The 25,721-nt window shown below is 32.3% G+C and overlaps 1 protein-coding gene across 1 annotated transcript in view; it reads left to right on the top strand.

The window, feature by feature from the left end:
* Window positions 1–25,721, top strand: part of LOC133333316 (titin) — a 173,513-nt gene that overhangs the window by 30,037 nt on the left and 117,755 nt on the right. Inside the window, exon 2 of the mRNA XM_061541630.1 lies at window positions 16,885–16,946. Coding sequence (XP_061397614.1) covers window positions 16,885–16,946 — 62 coding nt within the window. The remainder of the gene's footprint in view (window positions 1–16,884; window positions 16,947–25,721) is intronic.

The following is a 25,721-nucleotide window of genomic DNA, read 5'->3' as shown; positions in this document are numbered from 1 at the left end:
CTATATTTTATGTCACGATTTTTTGAAAACATATATATGTATGTATTTTTTTCATTTCCTGCTGTCTATTGAAGATGTGGGGTGAAGAAAATCCCCAGACCTTAATTTTTTTTTGACATTGATTTTTTTCTCTCCGTGTATATTGTATTACATTTAACAATCGATTTCTCTATGATCGCGGTAATGCTGTTGATATACTGCTGCCGTTCGGTTGTTTGTTGTTGTGTGTGTGTTTTGTAGCATTTGTGTTGCGGTTAAGATTATTGTCTCCTGGTTTTGTTGGTTAGTGATCTAAAAATAGATTTGATTTTTTAAAATGAAATCATGTTCGATGTTTTGGCTTGGGATACCTTGAATAGAGGAATTCATTTTTTTGTAGTACAAAATGTGGTTATGTTCTTTGTCGTTGTTTGCTGCTGCCATGAAACCGTAGGACCAAAGTGGCAATAGGTGTGTATAGACAATGAATATCGACATTAATGGGTCGATTTGTTGTTGTATTGTTGTTGAAAATAATATTTGTCGCAGTAATAATAACATTGTGATACAAAAATACTCTTATGACAAAAGTCACAAAGAATGTCTTAAACGAAACCTGTAGGAATATGCAGGAATGTCTTTAGACATTTCCCTCAATAGTCGGATTGAAATTATATACGTGCGTTTAAAAAATCAATATAGAGTTACAAATATTCAAACACTGGTTCTAGTTTTGACCTATACAAGTTGATAAAATTCCAAAATATCATGGAATATGTTTGTGGGTATATACCATCATCTAATATACGACAAGTAATTATTAAAAAAAATCGCGAATCTCCATTTTTATCACATCGAAAATTGTATGGTCCATGAATATCGATCTAGGAACCAATATATGCGATAACATTATCAGTAATGAAGTCAGATTCAAAGATATTTGTCATTTTTTCTAAAAAAAAGGTAATATGTTTTAGCAGATATCTTGAAACCCAATAGGTTATTCTTGGAACCTGAAATGGAACCAGAATATACCAACGAGCATATTCCATGATACATAATTTTTTGACTTCTTTGATATGCTGACTTTAGGCGCATATATTGAAATTTTGACAAACTTGTATAGAGGCAAAATATTTTTATTTGATTCACTGTATATTAGACGTCGGATCCATATAATAATACCAAAGGATATGGAGTATTTTCTAGAGATAATCAAATACACATTTTTTACTATTTAGCCAAATAAGAACATCTTAAATTCTGCTGATTGTCCAATTACTTTTATTTTTTATTATAATATTTGGGGAGTTCCATATCTATCCCAGACTGAGAGACCTAGTTCACGATAATAGTCAAGCCACATAAAGAAGACATGCATTGAAAACTGTTAAATTAAAAATCAACAATTGAGTCCACATTATGATCGAAGAAGTAGAAAATGGATTTTTGAGCCGATTTGATAAATCAACAGATCGAAAAGTCGAATTTTTTCAATTAAAAATATTAATATAATAGGTTGGGGAAAAATAAATCCATTATTTTTATATGAACTATAGGACTATATTAAACATGTCCGGTTTGGGCCAAATATACACCATTTTGTTGTAGGATTTGTAGCCATTTTAAAGGTAATATTTTTTGCCTCTCTCATAGAAGCCCCGCTCTATATTTGCAAGAAACTCTTGTAATCGATTTTCACAATCCTCCCTAGATACGATTTTTTATCATTAAAGAAATTTTGAAATGAACGAAAAAGATGATAATCGCTTGTTGTCAAGTCCGGACTGTATGGTGGATGCAATAAAACTTCCCAACCCAGCTCCCGAAGATTCTGGTGTCACTGTAGATGTGTGTGGCCTAGCGTTGTCCTGGTGGGACACGACACCTCTCCTGTGCGCCAATTCTGACTGTTTCTGGTCAATTGCTATATTCAAACGGTCCAGTTGTTGACAGTAGAGATCAGAATTTAGAGTTTGGCCATATGGAAGCAAATCATAATAAATAATATAATAATAATGGCCGTTAGTCCTGGTTTGGCCACCGTTTGACCACGTTCGTTTTCGCACAGGGTTATCGTATGTGAACCATTTCTCATCTCCAGTCATCATCTGTTTAAGAAATGTGTCTATCTCATTCCCTTTGGTCAAGGCTTTGCAGATGGAAATTCGGTCCATTCTATTTTTTCTGTCATTTGGTGTGGCACCTAACATCGAGCATTGAAACCAGCTTTGTGTAAATGGTTTAAAACAGTTTTATGGTCGATTTTTAGCTCCTGGGCGATGTTACGACTGCTAACATGCCGATCAACATCGACCATTTCTCCGATTTCATCGACATTTTCGATGACCGGCCTACCTGTGCGAGGTGCATCTTTAACATCAAAAATTCCTAAACGGAATCTACGAAATCAAAATTGCACTCAATTGACTATTACAGTATCGAAACCATTCACAATTTTAGTCGCTTGGCTTGCATTTTCGCCCTTGTCAAAGAAAAATTTGTAAAATGTACCGAATTTTATCTTTGTTCACTTCCTAAAACAGCAAAATATTTTTTTACTTCGAAATTTCACCTTTCCAAGGAGCACAAATTTGAAATTGTTTGATCGATACTTTACGAGAAATCTATCAGTACAGCCATCCGACGAAAAAATAATGGATTTCTTTTTCCCCAAACTAATATATGACACAATCATTGAAATGTCTCATATCACCCATATATCACCTTAGGTATTAGGTGTTGTGTGTGTCTGTTCCTTGACCTTTTGTAATAAAATGCTAAAACCCAATAGTAGGTGCTGTGTTTTATGATTATAATAAATTTTACAACAAATTGACATTTGTGGTTCCGGACTTACAAATAATTGTTCAGCTATTATACGACTTTTCATATTATAATATATAAATATCATATTTTGTAAAAAAAATCTCCATGTCAATCTGTTTTGTCGTGTTTTTTCTACCACCAATTAATTTACATTAGATTCTTCAGTTGAACTAAAAAATCGAATTCACCTTCACTTGTCATTTTCTTTTAGTTGAACATCTTTTTAATTCACGGTGTTTGCCATTGCTGTGACATGATTCCATGGTTTCGCAGTCATTCATTCATTCATTCGTTGATTGATTCACCGATGTGTTGTTGTTATGCTTGGTGAGAATATGAAATGCGAACCGAACTAAACCAATATGGAATCATTATCAAATCATTCATCTTGTGCTATGTGGTTTTGGAATTTGATTTGACCCACATTTGATTTGAGTTTTTTTGTTTGTTTTGTTATTAGGTGTTCGTTCATCCATCGATCCAGTAAACTCCAGTATTCAAATGCAGTGATTAAAAAAAAAAAATAAAATAAAAAAATAACACCAAATCTGACTTTTACTTCATAAAAGATAATCGTTCAATATTTCGAAAATTGTGTTCTACATGAACGCCTCTAAGTGAGGCGTTGAACATAAATTTGAATACCTTTGATGTTGTAAAACTCACACACACACGCACTCAAAAATAACCAACAATCACGTCAGGTGATTTTGGCATGTAGAGGTGGGGGTTTAAATTAAATTTACATAAAAATACTCAAACCAATAGAGATGTAAAATGAATATAGTCGAACATTTAAAAAATATTTGAAACTAGGTGTAATTAAAATTAAATTCCTTTACGCACATTTTTTGGATTTTTGATTGTGACAAAAAATTTGCTTTATCTCGAAAATAAATTATGTGTACTAAGCGAATGGGTTTTCAGCAATGATTAGTGGAATTTTTATTTTGTAGTTGGTTATGTTCCACAATAGTTTTCATTACACTATTATGGAAACACCCTAATGTTTTATACAATGGCTTTTGTTAAATTCCTACACATATTTACATGTGTATTTATGTTATTCGAAGCAATAGACTAAGCAAACCACATGCTTCAATGAATTCTTCCGCACATTATGGGATCGTGATGCGGCAAACCCAACTAATGGATTTTGCCCCTCTATTAGTTTTTTTTTTGTGTGTGTGTGTTAAAAAACAAAACACCGAAAATTCAAAAACGAACATCCAAAATCACAAGTCTCTAAAACAAGTGATTGTTTGCGTTATCTGATTATGTCAAAATTTAGACCTTGAACAAGGTGAGAATCAAAAGGGAAATTTGAATAAATTGAATACATCATAGTAGTAGTAGCAGGAAATGTGATTGTGAATGAGACGTTGCTACCGCATCAATTTCAATAAATCATATCATATCTGTCATGGTGATGAATACGTTTTTGTTTTGTGGTCAAATGGAATATATTAATTCGTATATTAACTTTTACGGAATATAAATATATTCGCCCCAGAATAAAATTTTAAAATTTTTCACACAAAAATCTGGGTTAATTTGACCCGATTAATATGGGCCGATCTTCACCAAAACTGTCATGCTTATTCTATAGTCAGTCCCTTCTCTTAGTGAAAAATTTCGTGGTGTTCGGGTCATAATAGTGGCCTCTAGAGGAACCAGAAATAAAGTCTACGGACACGCATATCTAGATCGACTCAGCTAGTCGAGGTATGCCGATCGGTAAAATTAAAGGTGGGTTTAGGACCAGTATTTCACGGCATTACAAATTCTTGGGGCTACAAAAAGTTATAATACCCTGACAACATAGTTGTGTTGTGTATAAATATCTAAAAATTTCAATGTTCATTTCGAATATTTTTTTTTAATTTATTAACTCGTTATTAATACTCGCCTCTGATAGCTACCGTCCCCATAACAACCGCTCCACGTGATCAAATCCAACTGTCTTCGACTGCTAACAATTGGAACTGTTAGCAGCACGTTCTCTAATATTTTGACATCATTCAACAAATATTTACTAACTAAACAATTGTCATTATTATTATCCATTTCAAATGAAATCCCATTAAAGCGTGTTAGCAATTTTCTTAAGATCAGTTTTCAATGGAATTGAAATAACGTAATTTCCCATACAATGGCACTACCTCATACATTGTTGTCTATTTTGGTCTTGTCAATTACAATTCCAATACCTAATATCACATAGTTTACTGCATACAATTTCAGTTTTTTTTTTTTTGCAAATTTCGAAGCATTTCAAATGGCTTACAATTACAAACGATTGCCGGCTCCGTTGTAATCAATAACTTAGCAAAGTGGCAACCGGGCGAAATTCGAATTCGAAGAAGCAACAACGCTTTCAACACCTTTCAGGTGAAATGTGGTCTTGTATTGAGTACCACAATTATCACTTTCAGTACATTCGTTTTAGATTGTTGTAGAAATTGTCAACTGGCTTGTCAAATGTTAGAATCTTTCAAAAGCTGACCGCCGATCATTAAAAATAATATCGAACACATGTCGGTTTGGTTAACCAAATTCCACATCAAACAGACGCCAGCCTTTTGTTGTTTTTTATTTTTAAATTTTAACGTTTCGAGTTTGTGGTTTGTTTTGTTTTTGATATTCTTATGGTCGTATTTCGATTCGATATGTTTCTTAGAGATATTGTTGACATCTTTCTTTTATGGGAATAGTGTAAAATAATTTCATAACACATGTTAATCTATGATATTTTATGGGTTCGTTCGCTTCAATAAAAACAAATTGATATGATCATTTCATATGCAAATAATAATGACGATTTTATTTGGTCAATGACAGATCGGCAGATTTACATGAATAATCTTTCGCCATAAAGAGGCATAAAACTCACAGATCTTCTCTTGTTTCTTAAAAATGTTCAATATTGAAAATACAATTTGGGAAAGACGAGATATTTTAATTATTATACCCTACACAACAATGTCGTCAGGGTATTATAGCTTTGTGTAGCCCCAAGAGTTTGCAACGCCGCGAAATATTGGTCCACCCAGACCCACCTTTAAGTATACCGACATATCTCGTCATATCTCGACTAGCTGAGTCAATCTAGACATGTGTGTCCGTCCGCCTGTCCATTATAAGTGGTAATCACGATGCAGGCCACAATTATGAACCAATCCTCACGAAATTTTGCATGTAGGAAGGCCCAATGAAGACCCCTACTGTTTTTGGGAAAGATCGGTTAAAATTTAGGGGATGAAATGGACAAACTACTTAATTTTTGTTGGGGTTTCTGGTCGCTCCACAGGCCGCAATCATGGCCCGAACATCGCGAAATTTTACATGGAGAAGGGAATTGGGCCAAAGAATAAGCATGACTGTTTTGGTAAAGATTGGTCAATATTTAGAGGGTCAAATGGACCCTGACTTTTGTGTGAAAAATTACGTATATATTTACCCCTGAAGAACGTAGACCCGAGAAGTTGATAATATATCAAAGAGGAGTTGTAGACCTTTAAATTATATTGTCATATGTACTCGGATGTAGGAGTTAAACTTAAATATTTACAGGTGCTTACATATTCAGATATTATTTAGTCACCCGTCACCACACTAGAGGGCGGAAATATAGCGTTGATCGCTTCTAAATTTTCCATGAGGTTCCAGTTATGGTCAAGGACAACGTCTATAATTTTCGGTGATGATCAGATTGTCATTTTGGGATAAAGTGGTCCGAAAACTTTATTTTTGTGTGCGTTTTTGTTTTTTTGAGTCAATCACAATTATAAGCCGAACATCAAAACACAATCCACGGGGAAGGGAATATGGACAAGTATTTAGAAGGACTGTACAGAGTATTAATAATATTAGGAAAATATGTCAGTGTATGGAAGAGGCTCTGTTGACCTCTAATCGGACAAGAGGGTGCAACTATCACGAAATACCAATGCCCAAGCTCGGAATAAAAATCAGCAGAAAGTTAGAGCTCTGTGGTAATTGTGCAGGGTATCGTATGGTCGTTTCGTATATAATTTCGTTTCGATAGATTCCGAATTTCCAGAAATTAAAATAATATAAAGGTTTGGTATTTTAGAATTGTTTAAATATTTTTTTTTTTGAAATTTTGGAATGTTTTAATCGATTCACGTAATATTGGCGATCAACATTTGCTGTAGTGATTCATTTCATTCTTTGTTCATTCATTCTTGCCCGAAAAAAGTTGGGTTTTACGGCAGTTCGTTTGACTATTTATTATTAGCCGTCAATAAAATATTCGTATCTTCTGACATATGCCGAAAAACTATTCAGTTAAACCCTATTAAATATGGCGGCCCTTTTTGGTAGACCTTGAATGGACTTTTCTATGAAGATCTCGTAACATTCGTCTATTAAGAATCCATAAATATTACTAAAAAAATCCTCTCTGACAGATATGTAAGCATTTTTATGATTATGATGCTAACTTTAATGAAAAAACAAAATTAACTTTTGTGTAAACTGTCACTTTTTTCTTTGATGTTTGGCGGCCCAATAAAAAAATTCACCCACCCAAAAACAGGAGAAGAATATTTTCATTGTAAAAAAAAACATTAATTCCCTCCCCCCTTAATAGTGTCATTATAGAAAATATTCGTTTTATTTCTTTTGATGTTTAAACTATATGTTGATGTATTTATTATCCGTGCAGAATATATTGCTTCCAATGAACCTCAGGTATACGAATGACAAGATCTTTTTTATATAGGAAATGTGTTTATTTTTAAACATTTATTAATATATATTTTTATTTATTTTTTTGTACAAGGCAAAGGTGTTGGTCGCCATTCTGACACATTTAAGTGGAACAATTTTCTAATAAATCTTTCAAATTCAAAATTTAATTGACAGCAACATTAGCGAGCAAACTTGTGGACTGTAAAACAAATTAATGATATCTGGATATGTGTGTGTGTTTTTTTCTGGGATCATATTCAGATATTCCATTTTGTTGTAAGAAAATATTTTGTTGAAATATTTGTAATATTGAGTGAGGAAGAAAGATAAATATCTTACAATCTTAAAGTAATTATTATTGACAGACAATTTCAATCATCCTGTTTTTTTTTTGGTTTAAATTGTCATATTTTTCTGTGTTAACAAGAACTGTTAACAGACTAGTTTAGTTTTTTTTTTTTTGGTTCTTTCCAGAACATCCAAAGTGTTGGAATACTCGTAAAATATGATTTCTAACAGCGGCACACGTATTTCGCCCACATGTTTTTCCTAAAAATACAAAAAAAATGGTTGATGATCTGAAATATTTGATTTTTCCAAACGAGAAAAAGAAATTCTTGAGTGGGTCGAAATTGCTGGGGAAAGAAATGAGATTTCTGGCTTCGTTCGTGGTGGATGGTTTTCATGTGGTTCCATTCATCTTTGGTGTTTTATCTTCCATCTCACCAAAGAATGGACATCATTTTTATTTTTTGGAGAAAGTCCATAATGTTCTGTGTGCACATGGTTGTTGCTCTTGTTGTTTTTTTTTGTTTGGCCTGCCGGTTTTCTTTTTTAAATATACGTACGCACGTAGTGTCGGTATGTGTGGGTGTCAAATATATTTTTATAAACAACGTTTTTTGGCTTTTCATTAAGACAATAAAAACGGGGCGGTCGGAAACAATGAAAACAATTTTTTACGATCATTAGGTTTAAGGGTAACATATATTGGTCATTAAATTCTTGGGATTATTAGTGATGATGATGATCAATGGAACAAATTTGAATTGGATTTGCAAGAAAAATTAACAATTCTCAAGTGTTGGAATAGTACAATCGTTAACTAAATGTATCGAATTAGAAATGGTTAAAAATTGTTTTGGGAGAGTGAATATGTTTATCATAAATAAAATCATTATGCGAAGCAGTGTAGTCAGACGGGGACGAGTCTAGCTTTATGTGGATCTATATTCCGAGACTGTACAATATTTGTCAATATTTGCACTCTCTTGAACATTTAAATCATACGATTCAAATTTTCTTATTTTACACGCAAGTTTCTTGGCAGCGAATAGTAGACCAGATCCCCTGCCTCGTTTTAAATTTGTGATGTTCGGCTTATAATTATGTCCTCTAGAAACATTAGAAACCCTGACAAACATAATTTTTTCGTCCCATTTCATCCCCTATATATCATCTGATCAATACCGAAAACAATAAGTGTTATCCTTGGCACCGGAACTTCATGTGAAATTCCACCAGCGATCAGCGCTATATTTCCACCCTCTAGTATGGTAATGGATTACCGAACAATATCAGAATACGTAGACACCTGTTAATATTTAAGTACAACTCCCATATCCGAGTAGCTATATCATTTTAATTCGTATCATTTTAATGGCCAACCATATACTACATATACTATACTATACTTGGATATACTATCAAATTATCGGGTCTATTTCCTTCTGGAGTAGATATATACACCATAGAAATTTTGTCATTTTTCACACAATTTTGTCTGAGTACATTTGACCCGCAAATATTGATCGATCTGCATTAAAACATGTATGCTTATTCCATGGTCAGACCTCTTTCTCTGTGTAAAATTTCGTGTTTTTCGGGTCATAATTGTGGAATTTATTAGCGACAAGAAAAACAGACAAAATTTATAGTTTTGGTACATCTCATCTCATTAATAATCATTACCAAAACTGATCATTACCAAAAACAATAGTGGTCTTTTTTGACCAGAACCCGTTCAACATTTCGTGGCGATTGGTCCATAACTGTGGGCTTTGTCGGGTTTACAAATTATAATGGCCAAACGGACGGACACACATGTCTAGATATGCTAAGCTCGTCGAAATATGACGATCGGTATACTGAAAGGTTGGTTTAGGACCAATATTTCGCGGCGTTACAAACTCCAGGGGCTACATATTTGTTTTTTATAGTTTGTCTAAAGAAATGACAGCTTATTTTTGAATTTTGCATATAGAAACTACTCTAGTCATCTTTATCGGATTCAAATTCGATTTTATTTTCAAATACAAATTTTTTTCCAAAGACATTCACAAAAATATAAAACAGCCGGGATTTTTATATGGGAGCTGTGTCTACCAGAAATAGTAATACTAAATTTAAATAAAACCTTCAAATGTAGACAATAGTGTTACCAAACCACAGACCAATAATTCCCATTTTCAATTCCAAATATCTTTATATTGCGATCTCAATAGATATGACTAAATCAGCATACAATTTTATTCTTCGACGAATAATATAGAGGTGTTAAAAATGGAATATTTTATGGTCTAAACTTTTCACATCGTATTTTTCCTCAATTCTTTCAATATTTTTCGCATAACATAATATTTATAACATTCATATGTGATTATTAAAATTTAAGTTTAACACATAATAAAACAGTTTTAAAATTAATTTGGACTTCTATGAAATCTAAATGAAATATTTTTAATTTTATGTGAAATAATTTGAATTTCAAGATAATTCTAATACATTGTTTGAACCTTCAAATAGAAAATTATATTTAAAATTATAACTGAAATATTTCGAATATCAGCATCTATATCTATAGTTTTATATCGATTTGAAACGATTTGATTTCAAATATAATAATTTCTTTATTAATTGTTCCCGAACAACTTAATTTGAAACGTGTTTACATACACAGAACAAATAATATCGATTATTGATTGATATGACAATATTGTATACTCTCCAGAAAATTCTTGAAAACTTTTCCATAGAGTCCATTAAAAAATTCCTAACATATTTAAATATGCAAAAAAGAAAAGAGAAATCATTACCTAATCAAATGCGTTCGCGAATGACCTTCAATGGCGCTATATATCAATAAAAACAGATATTTCTTTATTTCATTTCACTACCACCCATTACCAATTTGCAAAAGACGATTTCAAGTTCTGCACCATTAGCCTGCCTGATGCTTCATTAAAATTGACATTGAAAATAGTTTTATAAGTAGCAAATATATTTAAAAATATAGCAACACCAAACACAACAAACATTTCAAAATATTCTTTTTTTTTAAATGATCTAAAACTGTCAAAAATGTTTTTCTTTCATTCTGTCGGTCAGATATTTTGCACTCAAAACCTTGAACCAGTTAACTTGTTTTTTCTTTTCGCAAAGAACGACAAGAAATTGAAAACACAAATAAATAGATGAAATAAGCAAAAAAGTGAAAATGACAGATTCGTTAATAGAAATGTGTGTTCATTTCTATAGAAATTTCAAAACCACCACCAACAAAATACATATTTTAATGTTACTTTTTTTTTGTATTTTTGGTCTTTGGGAAAATGAAAATAATTCAATGTTAAAGTAACAACAACAACAAAAAATATGTGTCTTAATGACAGTTCTCGTTGCGGCTACACATGTTTCTAATAACAACAAAAATTACCACTAATTTAGATTATTATCGCAATTAATTCTATTCTATGTATATTTTTGAGGAATTTCATTTGTTTATTGATGTTGCAACAACTACAAGAATTACAAGTACAAAATGTTGTAATCAGAAAAAAAAACAAATAAATATTGCATACACTAAAGTACATAATTAATTTATGCACGCCTTTTGTATGTACATGGGAACAATTACACAAATATATATCCGTCTATATCTTGTCTTGTTGTTGTTGTATCTCTGTATCTTATCTTTGGCCAATTACATTTTCGTTACAATGATTTTTTGTTTACACTTTTGCCTTCTAAATTGCCGGCCACACGCCTCATTGTATTTTAGTTTCCTTCTTCTTCTTCTAGGTGTTTCAATACGATTTGAATTCAATATTTAAAATGTGTGTAAATACATAGATGCAAATATTTGTGTGTGTGCGTTAGACGTTTTGGAAATTTGCCCAGTTTTTCTTTTCGATTTCTTGAAAAATATTTCTTCTTAATGACCACCGCCATGAGGTGAGTCGTATTTCTGTTTGGGACGCGAGGTGTTTTTGTGGTGCGTGTGACGTACGTGGGTTGTATTCATCATTAATAACGTTGATTACGTCAAGTAATAGGCGACGGATTTTAAGGCAATATTGATGACATAAATTTGATGTTTTTTTGAAAAAAAAAATAATAAATAAATAAATAAAATGAATATTATTTAATATTTAGTAGGCTAGTAAAATTTCTAATTCAGAGGGATCGATTACCTAAATTGTTATTGTTTTATTTTATGCGTGACTTTAGATCAGCCAATTGGTCCGCAAATTTCAGATTTATTTTGACTGTTACAAACATATGCACAAAGACATAATATCCTGTACCACAGAGTGGTGAAAGTTATAAAAATGGTTGCGGGTCGAAAAAATGTCCCCTCACTCCTATACCAATTCATCAGAATTTTGTAATATTTTTACCATATCCCAATAAAATTTTTAAAAATAATAAAGTTTATAAAGCTCAAAATGAGTCCCCGAATTGGTTCCAACTTTGCAGGTCAGGTTCGACGGGCCAATATTATGAGAAATACCATTTCAGATTATGAATGGATAAATGCCTTACTTACAGAAAAGAAAGGGAGAAAAAAATCCATTATTTTTATATGAACTATAGGACTTTATTTAATGTCCGATTTGGGCCAAATATGTATGATTTGTTGTCATTTTAAAGTTCATAATGCCTCTCTCATAGAAGTCCTGCTCTCTACTTGCAAAAATAATTTTTTTATTGTTAAAAAAATTTTGCAATGCAAGAAAAATATGATAATCGCTTGGTGCCAAGTCCGAAGTCAAACGGTCCATATGGAAGCAACTCACAATAAATAATCCCCTTCCAGTCCCACCAAATGCATAGCAGAACCATTCTGGCCGTAAGTCCTGGTTTGACCACCGTTTGAGGTGCTTCACCGCTCTTTGATCACGATCGTTTTCGCACAGGGTTATATCGTATATGATCCATTTCTCATCTCCAGTCACCAATTATTTAAGAAATGGGTCATCTCATTCCGTTTTTCTGTTATTTGATGTGGCACCCAAACATCGAGCATCGTTTTTAATTCAGATTTGTGTAAATGGATCAAAACAGTTTTTTAGTCCATTTTTAGCTCCTGGGCGATGTTACGACTGCTAACATGCCGGTTAACTTCGGTAATTTTTCCGATTTTATCGACATTTTCGATGACCTGCCTAATGGATTTCTTGTTTCTCAACCTAATATATATGCCAATAAGGCAACCCAGAAATATAGTTCGGAATTTGTGTACCTTTAATAGGAGATACTGATGCCTTTCGATTTTTTTAAAAATAATCTCCCCGATTATTTCACTAATAAACGGTATTATATCAATTTTAAACTGGGAAGTTTTCTTTCGACAAATCTTAACTATATTGTAAACATAAATAAATACGGGTGCTTTACTAAAAATAACAAATGATGTTATCTATTTTCTACATTAACTCTACTTGACATAATTATATTTGAAGAAAAAATGCAGGGTTCTTCGATTGCAAGAAAGTTGTTTCTCCACAGACAGACCTTTCTAATTGGCCGCATAACTTGATGACTTTTCTACAAAAACAAAAACCCCGTTAAGATAGCCTTCTTGTACATATTAAATATAGGTTTGGTTCGTTGTTTGGCTCTTTGGTATTTCTGTGTACGCCTTGGGTTGGAATTATTTCCCTACTTTGTTGTTGGTGTTGTTTGTTTTCACCCGGGTTGCATGGTTGGACGTTCTGTGCAGGAAATGTCTGCGGTCTAAAATTAGGAATTAGCAATTCTTAGATAGCAAAGCATTCTTGGCTGTGATAAGAAGTGTGTATATTTTTGATGTTGTTGTTATTGTTGTTCTTGGTTTTCTTTTTTGCATACTCTTTTGTGTTAATTATGGAACGTGTAGTGCGAATGTGTGCTAATAAACATTAATATGGCATAATTTTTCGAAATTCCAAGAAGTAGGGAAATAATCATAAATCGAAAACGTAAGCCATTAGAAATAGAATTTCATTGATATCAGCAGGTCAATTAACAATGAAATATATTCGAAATTGTAGGTATAAGAAACTGTATTTGAATCGTTAATGTAACATATTGTTCAAAAGATGTATATTTTTTTAAATAGTGATCTTAACAATGATGAAATTAAATTATAATTAATGGCCACCTTAGGTGGACTCTTAACATATAACTCATTTAATTCATGTCTGTACATATGTGTGTACATTTATATTTATAATTTTATCTATATTTTATTTAAACATTGCTAATGATGTTTTTCGTTGGTTTTTAATTTAAACACCTCAATGCTTTTTAAGGGAACCCCCCCCCATTCTCGATTTTTTATTTTTAAGATTTTAAATGGGCTTGTTAAGGTTTGTAACTTGGCACATATATATTTGAAGATTTAAAAAGGAAGAAAAATAATTTACCAAAATTTGTTGTTGTTGTTTTTGGGGTTCAAAGAAAAGTCCATATTTTCGATGGCGGGCATGATAACTCCTCACTGGAACATCGGAATCCGAAAATTCCAACTGTGTTAGAAAGAGGACATGTCTGGCTCTCGTATGAACTAGGATTATTGACTTCGCACAACAATTAACAAAATGGCGGAACTTTGAAAATTTTTTTATGGAAAATCGCCTATTTTTTACCACAAACTAATTTAAAAAATAAGGAAGATCTTCACCGATTGGCTTTATCCTAGTTCATACGAGAGCTACACACTCCCAGAGAAACGTGACAAAATTTGAAACCGATTGGATTATTAGTTTTTGAGTTATCGTGCCCGCCATTCGTTTTGAGAAAAACGCGTTTAAATTTTGAGAAGTCCTTTAGCCGTCACTTGATGCTGCACAATAAATCGGCTATATCTTCAAGAGTTCTTGAGATTTTCACTTGAAATTTTGTAGGAACATTCTAGAATTAGAGTAGATTCGAATTAAATCAAAAAAAATTTTGACACCGAGAATGGGGGGGGTCCCCTTAAGTGGATTTTTCACACCCCATTAAAATGCATTTCCTTTGTGAATGAATCTCAACACAGATCCACGGGTATTACGATAATTGTGAAAATGTTTTTTATTTTTTTTTGTCTAATGTAATAATTTATTGTTGTATTTATTTAAGTTCATAACTGTATTATGTGAACCATTAAAAAAGCATCACATGAAGAATAACAGCTCTTAAATAGTGATCACGATCATTAAACGTTAACCCTATAAAAAAAGACAGCGGTGGCCTATTAAATTATTTTCTATTGGATTTTCACCGTTGGTTATAATAAAGGCATATTAATGATAATTTGTTAAGCCTCATGTGAGAATTTAATAAAACTGGCTATAATGTCATTTCGGCTTGGGTTTTAAGAATTAAAAAAATAAATAAATAAATAAAAAAATAATATAATATTTACGTTAGCTTTCAAGACCTACTATCCCAATAGAGGAGTATTTTTGAGTATTTGAGTATTATGAGTATGTTTTTGTAATTGTAAACAAAGTTGAAAATAATTGTAAAACAAAATCATATTGAGCAGACATTGGCATCTGATAAAAATAATAAATTCATTAGGACGTTCGTGGAAAATGTCGATAAAATCGGAGAAATGATCGAAGTTGACCGACATCTTAGCAATCGTAACATCGCCCAGGAGCTAAACATTGGCCATAAACCTGTTTTAAACCGTTTACACAAAGCTGGATTCAAAAATAAGCTCTATGTTTGGTTGCCACACCAATTAACAGAAAAAATAGGATGGATCGAATTTTTATCTGCGAAGCCTAGGCCAAACGGATGGTGACTGGAGATGAGAAATGGATCACATACGATATAACCCTGTGCGAAAACGATCGTGGTCGTAGATCGGTGAAGCAACTCAAACGGTGGCCAAATCAGGACTAACGGCCAGGAAGGTTCTGCTATGCATTTGGTGGGACTGGAAGGGGATTATTTATTATGTGTTGCTTCCATATGGTTAAACGGTAAATTCTGATCTCTACTGTCAACAAACAAGCGATTACCATTTTATCCTGCATTGCAAAATTTCTTTAATGATAAAAAATTGGTATCTAGGGTATCGACTTGGTATCGACTACTAGAGTTTTTTTGCAAATAGAGAGCAGGACTTCTGTGAGTGGGCATTATGAAGTTACTTTTAAAATGGCAATTTGTTGCAATTTTAAACACAATACAACAAAACGGTGCATATTTGGCACAAATCGGACATTCCGAAGCATGTTAAATAAAGTCCTATAGTTCATATAAACGAATATATATCCAATCGAAATATAATGTATTGCTATGTAGCAAGATCCATTTAGATAGGGATTTTTGTCGTTTTCGCCATTAAAGGGATGCCCTCCCTTCTCAGTTTCAGAAAATGTAATATTTTTATACCTTCAGCCTTGTGGCAAATTATGGTATATACACACTAATATGCCTAATATGCCATTACTGTGCCTAGATCAAGTCCGAATGTGGGGCCCGTCTGCCCTCTCTTCTAGTACCTCCCCCAAACTTGTTTAAAGCGAATTGAATAAACAATTAAATTCGAAAGCTTTTTAATAATGATTCAATTCAAATCGTGATTTGATTCAATTCAAATCATATTAAGATATGTGCCCTAGAGACATATAGTGAAGAGAGCAGGGGACTTCTTTAATATAATGTAAATTTAGGTCAACTAATTGTAATTCACTTATAATTTATATTCGATTTGCGATCGATGTTAGACTTTTTATTAAATGCTGGCTGGCATATATTTTGAAATAGCACGTCAAACTGTCCGCATTTCCAAGAGATAAGCTGCATTTTCTACAATTTAATTTGGTATTACAGGTTCTTGGAGGGTGAAAATATATTTCCACACAGTTTGGTCGAACTTTTAAGCAATTTTGAATGCAGACTTCAAGATGAAGGATATAAAGAGTTCGGCGTTGCCGAGCTTTACTTCCAATTTTTACTTCTTTTAATATATGTACGTTAGATTAAGTGTAGATATAAAAACGTTTTCCTAAAAAATAATTACTTAAGAAATATATATTACATATATAACGTATTTTGTAAATTGAAATTTAATTTTGTTATTCATTTTCTTTACAGAGGAACAAGAACGTGTCCAAAAGAAAACATTCACTAATTGGATTAATTCATACCTCTTGAAGGTAAGTAAAACAAGATTTATTATTTAAAAACCAAACCAAAAAAATAATATTTATACCCTACACATCTATGTCGTCAGGGTAGTATAGCTTTGTTTTTCATATAAAATAATTTAAGGTCTCGACTGTTTTGAGTCGTATTTTTAATAACAATAATTTCATAGGTTATCTTGGTTTGAAGATTTCTCTTAGTATAAATAATTCAGACTATCTATCTAAGCTGCATAAAAAACATAGTCGTATGATTTTAATATAATTCAATATTCTAAGCAAAAAATACCATTCCAATTGATATAAAAATCCTTATATAATTGGATTTCCAATTAATTTCGATTTTTTCCCAGTATCTTTAACATGCATTGTCTGAATAATTAGCCATAACATTTTATGTCCATTTTTTATGGATCATTTCTTCATAGCCATATGTTTTTTTTTGGTTGATTTTCCAAAATTCATCACATCATTGAATGTGATAACTTTTTATTTTTCCTTTCGATCATATGTTACTCATCATACTCGTATTGTTGTTGTTGTTGCTGCGCATCTAAAAATAGTTTGAAAATTCTGGCATTTGCCATTTCGTGTAAACATTCTGTTAATAATAAATCTGTGTTGCCAATTTTGTTCAGATTTCGTAGGAAGTGAAATATTATTCACATTGTTTACATAGAATATACGAATATAGCCGATGGAGACTACGGGGGGTCGTAACTCATAACTTAGACGTCTGCAAAGTGATGGATATACTCAATGCTGAAAATGACGTTGTGATTCAGATGAATTATTTCATCCTTAACATAATATTTATTTGGTATATGTGTATTTTGTACTCAAAGGAATATTGATGAAAGTATTTTTTGTTTTTGGGGAATAATTTCGTTGAAAGATTATAAATAAATAAAAAATTGTTAATACATTTAACCATATATATAATATATTTTTAGATATGGGGACCATGAATGTTCAAATTGATTAATGGAAAAATTACTAAAGTAGCAGCATTAAAAATGTTTATAAGAAATTTCCATATTTTAATATATGGGGTTTTGAAAATTTATATTATATTTCCCATTACCTATGAGTTACTTAATTAATTTTGATCATAACAAAACACCTCAATAAACATGTATTGCAATTCAGCAAAAATAGACATTTTTTGAATTTAAAAATAGCAAAACAAATATTGTTTATTATTATGGTTATTTGTGAAATCAAAATTTTTTCTCAGTTCTATTTCAAAAGACTTGCGTCAGACCTAAATCTAGAGATGAGGAAAATGTCAAGAATTTGTCTCAACAGATGCGATTTTCTTTTCTTTTTTTGTTTTGGTAAATATTTATAATTTGTTATCTTTAGAAAATGGTGTGATAAGTCAATGACATAACAGACGGAATGATTAATGGCCCCTTCGGTTATTTTCCTGTTCATGGCGCGGCTATAGCATTATGATTTGCATTGCGTCAAAATAATTATATCGTCGGTTGGAAATGAGGTGCGATATTGTTTATGTTCTAATTTGTATCAGGTACATTGTTTGTTAGAAATGTATTTGAAATGTTAATAATCATTAAATAACATTTTTTAACATTTAGAAGGGAAATGGTCATAATATTTTTCGGTGTTTTGAAGATGAACTGTCCATGACAGCTGAGACATCTGCAGTGTGATGATACACCATTTTTTGAAGTGTATTTGACATTATGTTTATCATGCCTCAAAATATGCGTCGGAGACTGGTGGCCAAAACTTAAGCAACATAAATTTCAAGGCTAATAAATGCCGCATAACTTTTTCAAAACCAAAGATGGTTTTTTCATGTTGGTTTTTTCAGTTTTAATTCGGATACTTTCTTCGCTTTTAGAAAAACAAAAGCATTAATGCAAAATTCATTATGAAATAAATAATAATTTAAGGATAAGGAAATTTTTGCTTGGACAAAACTAAAGCAACTCTAAAGTAAAAACAGCTGAACTCTGAAATGTTTGTTATTTTTACCGTTATTATTATTGACTTACTGCCAAAAAAATATAAAATCGCTAAAGAAAAATACAGTACTCCGATAAAACAGCTAATTACCAGTAAAAATAATTTATCACTGAAAATGATTTCGGAGAAATATTCCATGAATAAGTCAGTGATTTCTCGAATTATAAGTTGATGTTATGCAACTATATCAGTAGCGACAGTTCAGCACGGAGGAAGACTGCAAAAGAACATCAGTTCGTACTGATCAACAAATTGTCGGAGAAGTTAAAAATACCCATTTAAGAGTTCAACGGAATTTTTGAGGCATACATGCCCGGAAACCATCAAGAAAGCCCATTTATTTCTGTAAAGAATCGAAAAGCAAGATTGCCTTACCCAAAAGCTCATATTAATTGGAATCCGACTCAGAGGAGACATATTATTTTCTCGGGTGAATTAAAGTTTAATAACATTAACTTTTAACGGACTCAGACATGAAAAAATTACTCGTGTCACAGTATTGCAAGGGTACTTGCAAGTATGTAGCTGGATCAATAATGGTATTGACCTATTTTTTATTAACGATATATATATATATATATATATTTATACCATATATATGAATTAATGGCTCGGATTGTTTATACAAATGTGTTGGAAAAAGCTATGGTTCCCTTCGATGACAAAAATATATCGCTTGTTTGGGTGTTTCAGCTTGACAGTAACCAAACATGTCAAAAAATCGGGGTTTTATAATGGCCAACACAATCATCAGATCTTTACCCTATAGAAACATCTTTGGAGCATCATAGATAGCATAAAAAGCAAAAAAAAAGTTTCATAAACAAATATACATAACCTCTTTCCAAAGGTTCAGGATGCAAGGAGTAGTATAGCCAAGGATCAAATAGAGCATTTTATTGATTCAGTACGTCGTAGTTGTGCTGCCGTAATAAAAAATTTGCTTTTTTATAAGAAAAAAAAATCAAAAAGTTGCTTTAGTTTTGACCAATCAAAAATCGGGTTAATCTAGTTTTCCATAGAATATTTTTGCTTTTGTATTTTTTGTTTTATTTTTAAGTTTATAAATTACCTATATATTTCTGAAAAAAACGTTCACTTAAACTTTATTTTTAAAAAGGCTACAAGTCATTTATTCAGTTTGTAATTTCAGTTGCTTTAGTTTTGACCATCAGTGTATTGGTGCACGTTTTTAATGTAGAATCTTCCGATTTTTTTTATTTTGTTAAAAACTGGAGAGGCTGTCACTTTTGCACTCAGCGCTATTGGATGATGAAAAAAATCGTCAATATTGGTCAATATTTTCCCTTAAACGTTATACCCCATTTAATGGATCTTGGTGAATAAAAACTTTGCAATTTTCACTATGTTTAAGGTCCAAATCCAACCAAAGTGCCTCTTATTGAAAAATGTCGTTTTCTTGGGAATAGAAACAAACTTAATACTTAAAACATATAATTTCCATTTTTCGGCACAGACCCCTAGGTTTCGTATCGAGTTTTTAGGGGGGTTCCCACCGTATGGTGTAGGGTATAAAATGTTCGGCTGGTCGAATTTAACGATACTTTTATTTTTTCTTTTGAAGAGTGACATTGAGCGACTGTTTGCCAAATATTTTTTTCAATATTTGCAAAGAGTTTAAAATGTCATTATTTTCATTATAAAATATACAAATTAAAAATATATATCTGAATTTAAATGCTTTCACTTTTCACCGTTTTCATATATATTTATGTTTGTATGCATGTCTGCAGATATATTTTTTTATATAAATTATGTCTTGTTTTTCTAATGAAGAAATCGGTAATTAATTTTATTAAAATGGTTTGTCTTTCGTATATCATTGTCATGACATTGATGGTTACGGTCGGCTAAACGAATGTCATTAAAAAAATGCGGATGCCAAATCAAAAGTGCGGGGTCTTTCTTTCAAAAATGCAATTCGTATTCCTTCAAAGTTGTCTGTGATAAAATGTTGGGGTTGGAATCAACAAACGAAATGTTTATCTATTATATAAGATATGAACATACCAAAAAGGATTTTCGATATTCTTATCACATGATTGCGGTGTTGTATACAAACAAAAATGACACTTGTATGTGTGGTGTTAATTGCACTCAACAAATTACTTAAATATTTTGTGCAATCTGTTTTTTGTGAATTTATATAAACGGCGTCGTTACCCCTATATATATATGTATATATATATTTGTGTGTTTTGTTATCTTTTTATTGAGAGTACCAAATAAAAAAACTGTGTGTTTGCATAGATAATAAAATTGTTAAATGTGTCATTGCAATTATGTGAATTATTTTACGATAAACAGGTGTATCTTCTTGTGGCAAAAATATCTGCTCAGCGAATAAACGTTTTCACTTTTTATAACCCAAAAAGGGAACGAGATAATGTTTAACTTTTTTAAGTTTACTTATGAAGCTCTAATCACACAGCAATTCAGTCAATTTTCGAAATAATATCCTCAATAACGATGAAGCAATTAGGACTAATTTCAAGGACAAATTCCACTGTACACAATTTTTAGCAAATAATTATTTTTACTTACAATATTATTTTTAAGACAAGCTTACAATTTTTTTATTTATTTATTTTTATTATCAATTTTTAATGGGTAACCATTTCCACATTTCCAATGTGAAAATTGTTGCATTTGTAAATGTATTTTGTGCATATCCTCCTCATTTTCCATTGAAGCTGATTGCTAATAAATAAATCATCTAGATGACAGCTCTAATGCCCTCTAATGTCACATGGTGAGCGAAAAAGCATCTAAATCAATTTATTTAAAAAAAGAACACAAATTCTATTTTTTAAGTCCCAGGTGATGATAATTGTCGTCTTGTCTCGGACATGTGTGTGTGCTACATGTCCAGTTTCAAGAGACACACAGTGAACGTGATTACCTTGAAAACCTGAATTATATAAATTTTTGATTAAAAATTAGCCGCCGTTCGGAGACAATAAACGTCAATTGTTAAAAAGGGAATGACGACAAAAAATAAGAAAAAAACACATCAACAATCAATCGCATATTCAAACGTTAAATAAAACATTAGATTGTAGTGATTTAACGATGTGTTTTTTTGCTTTGAGATTTAAAAAGAAACAAAAAACAACAACAGATTTGTCAAATTTGTAATTTAAATAAAAACTATAAAAAATGCTAATAAAGTATTCCGAGTATTGTTATTGGAGTTTCGTGTTCTGCTTAATGATTTTGCAGGTTTTTTCTTCTATCTTTTGTTTTTTTTTTGTTGTGACCGCAAAAAAATGTTTGTGTATTTTGTATCGGTGCATAACTGCCATTGAATTGCTAGGAGAATGTTGCACATTGACTTTCAATTTCTAGGTGAAGTTGAACCGGTATCTAAGTAACAATAATTGATAAGTAAACAATGGCGCTATGTTCGACCGGTTCGAATTTTTCATAATATCCAGCGTTCATTTTTTGAACTGTGATTGGTATTGGTATTTCAATATTATGTACAAAAATTGAAAACACCACTCATACATCAGCGGTGAAAATTTTGCCATGACACCAAACATAAACCTATATTTCGAATTTTCTGCAACGAGTCAAGGAGAGCCCAATGCAAATGTAGGCCTAATTTCGATTATTTCAAAAAATTTCCCTGTAGACTGAACATTTTTATTAATTAAAAAAAAAAACTGGGTAACTTATCGAGATCCCATTCAAAACATCGTATAGCCTACATTTTTTATTACTTTATTTCTTAAGTGTTTTTAGCATATCCTTAGATGTGGGTCAACATTCCACAATGTCTTCGATGTCTTTCAAAATGACAACGTTTTGATCATCGCCTTCAGACAACAGACATTATTTGTCAGAGTGTCAGATACTTTTTTACTTTGTTATTTTTTTTCCAAAAATGTATTCTTATTTTAAATCTCCAAACTCTGTAAAGAAATCCTAAAAGCCCATTTGACTGTGGCCATTGACCGTTCCACATAACAGAACCATTTGTCTACATGGAGAATGTAACACAAGAAAACCCAACAGCATTCCCATAAAGGATTGATATTGTCAAGAGTCGGTTTGGTATGGGAGAAGTTGCAGATAAACGGATACAGATGACACGATGATGAAGTTGTAGCCATAACTATGTACAACAATCACTTTTTGTAAAGTTTTTTTTTTGTACACACAAAACAGAACCCACGCAATCGACTCGTTCCGCTGTAAAACAAATTCAATATCTGCTGTCTCTCGCAAAAATGCAAAAGGAAGGAGAAAGATGTTAAATTTCTTTTAAAATCCAATTTTTCTTTTATTTTGTTGTTGTTGTTCACATTTTGTGATCTTTGCCAATTTTATTTGCTGCCACATGCAAAATATCACTCACACGCCAGAGTGGCAACTAAGAAGGCAGCCAGCCAGCCGGTCAGAAATGAAGAGGAGGCGTTGTAGATGTTTTAGCCTCCATGCTTGTCGTTTGCCGGTCGGGCATGATTGCCAATTGACCAGCCTGTGTTACTGAACGAGTGGCATGTTTGTCTTGGTGGTCACATTCATCCTCTTGGCGTGTCATGCCATTATCCAGGATTATTGGCCTTTCGTTTGTATTGTTTGCTGCATTGTTTGTTGGGTTATGTTTTTATCTTCGTGTTTTCCAAATGAAGCCAAATAAAAAACTTGTTTCAATATTTGATGTATGAATTTCATTTGTTTGTTGTAGTTGTTGTTGTTGGGATTTTATTTGCCACAAACTTTTATTTAACACTCTCTTTTAATAGTTAGCATGTGAGCAGTGTTGCCAAATAATCGATGGTAGTATTTCATTGTAAGATTATCGTTGAATATAACATCAAGAACAGAGCCTGGACAAGCTATGGTAGCAGCTCTACTTGCCCGAATACTATCAAGAAAACCCTTTTATTTTTGGAAAAAATCGGAAGGCCAGATTTGCTTTCGCAGAAGCTCATATTCATTGGAAACCGGTTCAGGGATAAATATTAAAGACCAGACAAAAAATACAGTGAGATGGCCAAAAAACTAAAGACGGAAGCATGGTTCAATAATGGTATTAGTCTATTTTTCTTTTTAATGAATTCGACTTTTAAACTAACTAAAAAGTGGGACACAATTATGTAGAAGCTTTACAGTGTCCTACATTGGCATTTGTTACGAAACCATGCCAAATAACCGACAATTCTGTTAAACATGTCATTTGGATCTTGAAAATACTTTTATATTCCATATATCGACCTATCATTTTTGGGCTACCAATAATTCGGCTCTCCCAACGTTTTCGTTCATATCATTCCTTTAGTAGAATATTTTCTTATTTCTTTAATCGGTGGCACGTTATCAGCCATGGTAACACTGCAGCAGAAACAAAGTTTCGCGTCATATCTTTAACTCCAATTGCCCGATGCATGCAAACCACAGCACCACCAACAACAACATCGACAACAATTGCCGTGAACAATTCTGCAACTCGTTTAGTGCTGTTACAACAGTCCACAGAATAGCAGAACAGCAGTGAATGTTAAGCTTGTTGTCGTTTTTCTTTTCCAATATGAGTGGCTGACTTGCATATTTTTTTATACATATCTGACAGATAGCTGCAGCAGCAGCACTTGGAACTTGGCTACAACGTGCAATCGTTCGTTTGTTCATTCGATTTTTGTTGTGTTTTGTATGAGAGATTTGAGATTCCATCGTTTCATGGGATTTTGTCTAATGCGTCGACCGCCGGCCGGCCGGCATGAAATGCACAACAGCCAGTCATGGCACTTCAATGGACTTCCAAGTATATTGCGGCAGTCAGCCGATAGCCTAGCCAGGCATTTGTGTGGGTTTTGTGTTTCTTTTAATTTCGTATCTTGTCGTACATAATGCCGAGAGATAGATAGGCATAAAAACATTGCGACCTCTCACTGAAATTATTTATAAGGAGTAGAGTGGATGGATTCCAACAGATTTGCCACCTCTCATATTTTTTTCTTTTTTTGGTTCTGTTGTTGCATTTTGGTCACGTTTATTGTTTGGAATCTGTGTGTGTGTGTGACAGTTTTTTCACTCCGACGCATTTTACAATAATAAAAATCTCCTTTAATGTCCCCTCCATAGCATTGATACATTGATAACGACCGTGTCTGTTAATGATTTGAATATAAATCAAAGTTTTAGAAAGTATCGACCATGCCATGGCTGTCCAACATTTATCGTCTGTCTAACTTGTTCAATTAATGGCAATTTTATATGAGAAAAAATATAGTTTGTGCCATTAGCTCTGCTGGACCTTGAATATTACACTCGTTCGTTGTAATCATGATTAAGGTTGTTCGGCCGGACGGAGAATATATGGCTTAAATCCAATTATTCCAATGCATACTACTGCACTGCGGTCATTACGATCGATGTGTTTGTGTGTGTGAGAGGTGTTGTAATGGCAGTGTTAATAAATATGTCGTCATTATTGTGTTGTTATTATATAAATCATCGGTAATAACGTTCGGATATTTTTACCTTATTTGTAGGTTATGTTTAGGAATACCCTTTGAACAGTACACTTGTCGACTTCATGCCATATATTCCTAATCATCTGAAGAAGATTGGTGGTAAGAATTGATCAATTCGAATCTTTGAAAATTCCGCCTTAAAAAATGTTGCCACTTCCCCAAGAATGTTCATATGGAAAATGGGATGTTTTGGATAACGTTCTGATTTCGCTCTTATATAACCGTACACTCTCAATTTTGGAGTTTTTAAGATTTTAGGCATTAACATAGACATATTTTAGAACGG

Source organism: Musca vetustissima, unplaced genomic scaffold, assembly GCF_032173495.1.
Source record: "Musca vetustissima isolate MV318-11 ecotype Yass unplaced genomic scaffold, APGP_CSIRO_Mvet_v1 utg13749, whole genome shotgun sequence".
Taxonomy (NCBI): domain Eukaryota; kingdom Metazoa; phylum Arthropoda; class Insecta; order Diptera; family Muscidae; genus Musca; species Musca vetustissima.
The sequence above is the reverse complement of the archived record's forward strand: the minus strand, read 5'-3'. Positions and strand labels throughout refer to the sequence as shown.